This window comes from Glossina fuscipes, unplaced genomic scaffold (genome assembly GCF_014805625.2).
Source record: "Glossina fuscipes isolate IAEA_lab_2018 unplaced genomic scaffold, Yale_Gfus_2 2, whole genome shotgun sequence".
NCBI lineage: Eukaryota > Metazoa > Arthropoda > Insecta > Diptera > Glossinidae > Glossina > Glossina fuscipes.
Genome location: NW_023998416.1, coordinates 24,819,763 through 24,828,387, shown reverse-complemented (window position 1 = coordinate 24,828,387; position 8,625 = coordinate 24,819,763). Strand labels below are relative to the sequence as shown.

The following is an 8,625-nucleotide window of genomic DNA, read 5'->3' as shown; positions in this document are numbered from 1 at the left end:
AAATTGTCTTATATCGATGATATCTTATGAATGCTTTAATAATCCGACTATGAGCCGTTTTCAGCTAAGAACGCTATACGTTATGGGGATGCAGCCTAAATATTACAATGAAATGTCTTTCGTTCTCTATAGTAGACAAGCAAACCTAGTTCGTAATCATACGTACGTAACTGACTTTCAATCTTTACAATTTTTTTCTTTCTTATTTTATTTAAGTTCATTTTATTCTATTTCACGAAGCTATTTAACTTGTTGCGTAGCTCCTTAATTTTTCCTCCTTTGTGTTCATTCCTTTTCAAAATTCTTTTTCCACGATTACGTGAAATTCAGTTTGCTAATGCGCCCTAACAAAATTCTTCAGATCTAAATATAATCAAAACATTTGGGAGAGATCGCCTTGGCCATACTTTTGGGGAACACACCCCAACATCCTAAATAAGACTTCTTCTCCGATCTGCAATTATGGGCAAATTCTTGTAACAAAACTTACATCTTGTGTCTGTCAGAAATTTTCCTTTATTAGAAGAATCTCATTCGGAACAACTAATCCCATAGACATTCTGAAATCATCGACGGAATATCAATTCAATGCATTGCTTTATCGAAACTGCCTGGGTCAATTTTCTTTTTTAAAATAGAGCCAGCGCCCTACGGGTCTATGGCTTAATAGTTATTTCTTTTAGTCTTAAAATTTACTTCTTTAGTCGAGAGAGCTTTTTACATTGTATAGGAACCCTTCCATATTAATATCATGTATATCAACTTCTGTGACCTCTCTGGATCGCTCATTGTCTGCTTTGTTCGGTATTGGAATACGTTGCCGTAAACTTTGACGTCCTTTAAGGATTCTTTTAGAAAAAATTTTTATATATTTTTAGAAAAAATTTGACTTCTGGCAGTTGACGATTGTAATTAGCACTTCTACCGTAGGTCCAATTATAATGCCTATTACGTATGTAAGCTGGCCTAAGGCTTTACAGTTGCAAGTCAGCAAATAAATTATTTATGGTCATGTGTTAGTAGTACCCTAGGTTCTATTCACAAATGCATATGAAATATTTTATAATTTTAGAGTATAAATTGAACAGTGTAACCACCGCATAGATCAATTTTTACTGTCTCGTTCTTCAAGCTCGAAAAAGAGCATAAAAAATTGTCCTAAAGCATGTGTAGTTCGACACATTTTTTTTAATTATATCAGAAGAGCTCCAAGTACTTATTGTCCATATCAATATGTCTCCACGAACTTGTTCACAATTACCAAAAAAAATTTTAATTTTTATTTATTTAATCCATTTTTGTTGAAATAGGTGGTCTAGTGTTAAACAGTTTGCTGAACGATAACAGGAAAGGATAAAAGAAATTTAAATGAATAAATATGTTGTAGTAGTTGTTTTTTAAGATCTAATATAAATTTTTTTTTTAAAATATATATCGGCCTGAGTGGCCAAGTAAGCAAAGGATCTCCAATAATAAGCTAACGGTTGTGGTTTCAAATCTTAAATGCGGTCCAGTTTTCAATAAAACTGAGTGCCTTAGAGGCTAGTGCTTTAACCAAAAATGTACTTCTCTGTCTAAATTAATGATAATAATAATGTAAAATATATACATATAAATAAATTATAATAAGGATCACATACAGGATTCAAATTACATATTAAAAGAAGATGCAATTTATGGTAGATCGATCATCTAGCCAAAGTTCATACTGTGCGAATAGCCGAACAGAGTTGTGGATATCAAAAGATGCGTCTTAAGTCTTTCATGTTAAATTCTTTCGTGTTTTTTTTCGAATTTTTCGTATAGAACGCGTTTGAGTTCTTCTTCTCTTCTCTAACAAGATTTTGTGAATATTTAAAGATTTCTCTTTTGTTATATCTTAATTTTTATATCATATTTTTAATAAGCAATAACATTATAAAATTTCAAATGTTCGAATTAATTGGAACGATTTTTTTCTTTTCGTACCCATTTCCGCAGGATAAGGGGTACATTCACGTTACCAAAACGTTTGCAAGAAAGCTTAAGAGTTCTCCGCAAAGTATATATGTTTTTGATTAGTATCAAATTCTGGATTGTCTTAAGCATGTCCGTCTGTCCGTAAAAATGAAGCTATTGACCTTAAATTTGCCATAAACATTGGAAGTTATTACACGCAGGTTGATATTGAAAATAAGCTCAATGACTCGAAGGACATGCCTACAGTTTTATGCAAAGTGAGAACACCTCTGTTTCCAAAAGAAATCAAAAATTTATTTTTTGCTCGTAAATTGCAGCAATTAAGTCCAGAAAACTTTTAACATATATTCTATCAGCCATGCTGTAGTTACTCACCGTACCTTTATAACGCACAGACGCAAAAGTACATAATGTATAACACATACATCATATAAATTTCCAGTTTTATACTGAGAATAGAAAAAATTAACCGCGCCCACAAGATATCGTAGAGTATGACAATTTAGGTCTTTTCCCTTTTTTTGGGATCACGATGATGGGTGTAAAAGATTCGGTCACGACGAACATAATTTACATATATGATTGTTTTTTCATGACGCGGATTGGTGTGCTTGCATCATAGAGGGCTCACATGAAAAGTTAGAATGGGGTCCCGCAAAAAAAATTTTTTTTTTTTTCATATGCTGATCTGTAAAATTCAGCCGTTCGTTATTTGCTTTGTACATCAGTACGGACTAAATAATAATTATGTTTTAAACACTTCAAAAATATGTCTTGTGATATATATGTGTCACAAGAGTGACGATGAACATATTATACTCTTATCAGCAAGTAAGTAACGGAAAAGAAAGAGTATTAAATAATATTTAAATACCTACAGTGAGAGGGTATATCGTATACGAATACATACAGTGTTGTGTCTAACAATTGCAATCTTAACATAAACACATTTGTAACATGTAAGGCTAGTTCTAGCTCTTTAACCTTTTATATTAATATTTGTTGAGGATATCTTCTGTTGTTTCGTCGCAAACAAGTTGAATTCATGTCTTGATGTATGTGTTGAAGCTGAAAATTATAACCGTATGTTAATACGAAAAGCAAATATTGAAAAACCAAAACAAATTTACTTTAAGGCGAATGCAGAGAAAAAAACTTCATAAGCCAAACGCACAAACGCACTTATCCCGAAAACCAAACTAAATCAAACACAACACCTGATCCGTAGAATAATAGTCAGTGAAGAGAACGCTGTTTGTTGTGGGCTGTTGAGTCTCTTAACGAATCCGTACACCATTCGAAGAATCAAACAACGATCTTCAAAGGCAAGAAGCAGGAAACGCTATTGAATAGTCAGGTACTTGCAAACAGACCATAAATATTAGGTAACTGCTTTAGAAATAAATTAATTGATTAGATGCTCAAATTAAACGGGCCGTGTACAGACCTGAGTCTTTGGCATTTTTGCTAAACCGAATTCCATCGTGTATTATCTTCTCACAGTCCAGAGTAAATGAAGAAATTTTCAATTGTAGCTGAAAAGACAAAAACTAATTTTAGAAAGCGTACCCGTTGAGTGCATGTTTATCGATTTACCTTTTGTTACGTCATTGCCTGTTCGAGTCCTCTTGCGTTCGTATCCTTTCGTTGCATTATTGTAGTTAGAGTCCACTCAATTATATCGTCGATAGAAAGGCCTTTCCTCGTCAACCGCTTGGTGACGCTGATGACGCTGACGTTGGATGATGATGTTGGGTTGTTTTTTCGCCAACATTTGGTGTCATTGGCGATTGATCTGTGTCGAGTCCTCTTTTGCGGAGATGACCGTTTTGATGCAATAAAGAATCATGAAAACTAGAATATAGACAGCATCATGTTGCACATATGCGATTTCGATACGATATAACTTTTCCTTGTCTTTAGTTGATGACAAGAAGTTCCCCGCTTGGGGAATCATATCACATAATTTGCAAATGTAGCCATCTGGATACGACTTGAATATTTCCCTGCAAGAGTGCAATATTTTTAAATAAGAACATTACTGTAAATCAGTTCATCATGATTGATCGAGGATATGTTTGCTTAAATGGCACGTTAAGCACGTATCGACCATCCTTGTTGCCTTGTTGCGACTTTAGGTCGTTTGAAGACCTCTTAGAATATTTTGAATTGCCATTAGCGACAAGAAGAATCCCATCATCGATGGCTAGATGAAATTTAAAAAGTATACATATTCAATGCATTCATTTCACATCTTTCCTGTCCCTTTCCTCTATTCTATTCCTTTATTCAACTATATATGCACACATTGTGAGACATCGACTTTTACTTTGTAAAAAGCAAAATTTGATTTACCAAATAATAATCATAAAGATCATCATTTGCTTTACGGGACACGTTGAACAACTATATTATTTTTTAATATGCTTCTATCTCTCTGTTTAAGTCATCAAGCTACCGTTGAAGCAGCGTAAAATCGCCAGCAATGAAGAGCAACATAGTACCCAACGTGTAGCTGTTTTATTAATAAATGTTGATAACGTGAACTTTGTTGTTAAGATGGGGTAATAAAATTTGAATTTATGGCGAGATTCCATTAAAATTTTTTACTCCTTCTGTTTCAAACAACGGGTTTCATAATAAAAATAAAAAAGAAAAAAATATAATTAAATGAATGATAGCAAAAGAGATATAAAATGAAAGGAAAAATTGATTATTTTTTCTCTTTGTATGATATGACACCTTGATGTAATGTAACGAAAAGCCGAAAACTTGCACAGATTTAGTGGTAATAGTGTTGCTGTTTAGTTAGCTTGAAACCTATCGGTATTAGAATGTGAACTTAGAAGAGCCCAGGGAACCTCTTATGTTAGTTAGGGGCTTCAGTTTCTTTCACCTATACGAAGTTTGGGCCTATATGTATGGCAGATATCCTTAAACAACCTACTCTTCTATCAGGTAGGCAGCGGAGGTCGTTGTTTCAAAATTAGCTTAGCTTAGCTCTTAGATCAAGGGGTAGATATTTGCAAAACGGAAGTGATAAGTTTTTAAGCCCGTCTGAAGATTAGGCAAGAAAGAGACAAGCATATAACAAAGGCCAGTCTGAAGAGCTAAAAGACTAATCTCGACGCCTATCTAACCGCAAACGTCTAGGCCAATTTTGCCTATAAAATTATAAGATTTATAAAATAGCAAAACGGTCTTCCCAATGTCTGACCACCTTGTTCCTACGACCTTCTGTAAGAGTAAATTGAACTAAAATTACCACAACGGAAGACAAGTGTCTTAAATTTACTTGGCTATCCTTAATACAAGCTGCCACCCAATCTGCTACTTGACCTCTACACGATTTGATATGTGACATTTATAACCTATTTATAGGGAATGTACAGGTGTTCCGGCAGCAACACAAGTCCTCCTGCAGTAAAATTAGTTTAAACTTAATGTAAAGTATAAGAAAAGGAAATGTATGTCTTATCCTTTTTCTGATTGAAAAAAAAAAAAAAAACGTTCAGAGTTGCAGAAAGGACCGGAATTATAATAATAGAGGAAAATTTTAGTTTGCTTAGTGTACACTATGTTTTGTGTCTAAAGCATCAGAGAAAGCAGATAAGTAAGGAAAATGCTCCAAATATTCCGAAAAGTATTTGTCTCCTCAGAATTATCTTTGCATACATTCTTCGGTGTAAAGCTAATCTCCTTTCCCAGTCATTATTATATTATGCTTGCGCGGAGTTATCATCCGATAAACCCATCTTTCCACCTTTCCATTCGAAGCTTGTGCGTCATCTATAGAGCTTACAACATGAACAAAAAATATCCAACAGAACTTCTCGACGAATTCAGAATTATTTATTATCAACATTGACACTTGAATGTTTGAGGGAAAGCAACAATCAATAAAAGTTTTTCCTTTTTTGTTTTTTGCGCTTGTAATAAATGACATTTAAACACAATAACTAAATAAGTGAAGAAAACTTTTCAGCAATAGACGTTTCAAAATCTTACGGTCATTCATTCATTACACTCTTCCGTAGACAACGATTCGATAAATACAAGTGAAAGTTGAATGGCCGTGATTTGAATTGAAATGAAAGCGTAACAAATCGTATTTTTCTGACGGCTGAACAAAGAAAGTTTGCAACAACTTAGTTTGAATGCATTCGTAACGGAAATTACCCAACAATACATCCCGATTTTCCGTGACAGCGAAGACGGTAAAATCTTTGGGAGCACTCGATGCGTCTCCCGTTGGTGATTGTTTTCTCGATATATGGCTTAAACCGATTTGATCGATCATGACGGGTCGCGGCAATTTGATCATTACGACAGCTCGATCATCTTTAAATGCAAAACAATTACCAGGCGCCATATTCGATCGGAGCATCTTTACCGGAGGATTTGGCCAGTATTTGATTCCAAGTAATAATTCGAAAAAATTTGATGAGTAAAGTGGTTGTGCCATCACTGAAACGACTTTTGCGCCTAAGTCTTCCGATGCATAATTCACACGTTCGTGAATTTTGACACTCGTCTTGCCGGGAGCATTATTGGGACATTCCGCTCCTCTGATTGCCTTCTTCAGCGTATATAACTCGTCTCGAACGCTGCTGAAAACTTGCTTAATAATGCCATCGAGTGTATTCATCAACATATGTCTGTCATTTTGGACGTCAGCTTTAGACAGCATCGAATGGGCCATTTCTTCAAAATTTTCACGCAAATTGTCAATTTCTTTAGAAGTTCGTAGACTTCCAGCTATTAGCGTATATATAAAAAAGGCGATCATCAGGATGGATGCTGCATAAACATAGTAACGCCGGCATGATATCATGTTTTAAGCTACCGTCCTTCCAAGACTTTTGTCCACAATATATATATATATATATATATGTATATTTGTGTACTATTTCTAACGATAATTGAAATTTATCTTGAATGTAATTAGTGATTTTTTGAAAAACTTTGTCGATTGACCGATTATTGACAACTTTCCTCCTCATTACAAAAAATATAAATGAGTCAAATGTAAAAGAAGACTTGATTAGTTGAGAAATATATATAAATTCGTAAATCGTAAAATAAAAAAGATACAATGGTATGAAAATTTGGAAATTTTTAGGGGCATTATATAAACACATGGACATTAGGTATATAACGTGCGATACCTATTCAAACTTAACATGTTATAATTTAACATCATGCCGGCAACGATCAAATTATAATTCAAGTGTTTAAAGCATCGATGTAGAAAGATTCAGTTTTTCTTATTATGTGATTGTGGACCTAACAGACTTTAGGATAGATTCTGACAACGGTAATTAAAGAGAAAATAAATTCAATTTTTTCGCTTTAGTGGAAGTTTAAAACCTATGTATTTTTAATTTTAATAGGTGGATGGATGGACGGAATATGCTAACACTTATTGCGCTTTAATTATAGTTTAAAGATCACGTCATTTTGATAGGCGGATGGCCAGATGTTAACACTTGACCCGCCTTAGTTAAAGTTTAAGACTCACACGTTTTTTTAAAAGTTTGCTAGATAGATGGACGGACGGACAATGTCAGCACATTGCAGTATTAAGACATATCGGAGCACAGTGTTGTTTATGACAATATTAAAAAACCTATCGCTTTATTATCGGCTGCATTAGTTATGGGTGCAAACATATTTCAGGTTTAAGTGGATCTAGGGAACCATCCATAGCAATTCGAAAGAGTTCCATATTCTATTATGCCAATCGACTTTGAATCATTTTCTTCTGAATCAATTTAAGCTTGGCTGTCAATCCTTCGTCTCTCTGCTTATTTCAATGTCCATCCAAGGGCGATGTCTACATAAAGCATGTTGACTACGAGGCCATATTACGCAAAAGTCCTTTTATGAAAGTATTTGCAACTTTTACGATTTCCCGATTACCGAAATCGGATTATTTTTTGAACCACCTATCATGCAAGGATTCTTTTTATAAAACAATTATTGCTAACATTTAGAAATTATCAGTTTTACATTCTAGTGGAGTAAGGCCGACTATTCAATACCCGACAATATAGTGCTTCATTAAATTCTTCATTTATCTCTGTAACAAAATAGCAAACTATTAGTGGTTTTATATGAGAAGAGGTTCAAAACGTTAACTATTTAGGTCCAAATTTAGCAAAATTATTATTCTTAGATCTTATTATTCATCACTTTTTCTCATAAAATACTAAAAATGACATTTTATTACAAAATAACGCCTTACCTCTCAAAAGAACCGATATATGGTTTGTGGGTCCAAACAATAAACCTACGTCGTCCAAATTTACAACAATAAATTTTTATATTAAATTACCGCAGTGGACTAATTTTCGTCGTAAATTATTAAAAAAAATGAATCGTTTTTGCCGTAAAAAGGCTTGCTTGCCTTCGATAAGAAGGTTTATATGGAAACGGATTCAAAAGGTTTACATTAATTGAAAACTTTAAACATATTAGTACTCAGCCCAAAAAATTCCAATACTGAAAATATTTTTGGTATGAGGACTTTCTTTAATCTAAGGCGGGAGTGATTAAGAATGCGTCCGATTCAATTAATTTTCAAAAGCATTTATTATCAAATATCTCAAAAGCAAGGCAGGCCCCAGATGGACATACAGACAGACAGTCTTGAATTCGATAGCG

General features: G+C 33.9%; 1 protein-coding gene across 1 annotated transcript; it reads right to left on the bottom strand.

Annotated features, from left to right (window-relative positions):
* Positions 1–3,665: 3,665 nt before the first annotated feature.
* On the bottom strand, positions 3,666–6,661 carry LOC119633072 (SUN domain-containing protein 3-like). The gene is made up of 2 exons (XM_038026287.1): positions 5,985–6,661; positions 3,666–3,813 (listed from the first exon to the last, which is right to left on the bottom strand). The coding sequence occupies exons 1-2, from the start codon at positions 6,659–6,661 to the stop codon at positions 3,666–3,668; spliced, it is 825 nt and encodes a 274-aa protein (XP_037882215.1).
* Positions 6,662–8,625: the final 1,964 nt, after the last annotated feature.

Coding starts and splice junctions, on each gene's coding strand:
- LOC119633072 (XM_038026287.1), bottom strand. CDS start 6,661: ATGGCCCATTCGATGCTGTCTAAAGCTGACGTCCAAAATGACAGACAT. Junction 3,814..5,984: donor ATCGTTGTCTACGGAAGAGT/GTAATGAATGAA, acceptor TCTATATTCTAG/TTTTCATGATTCTTTATTGC.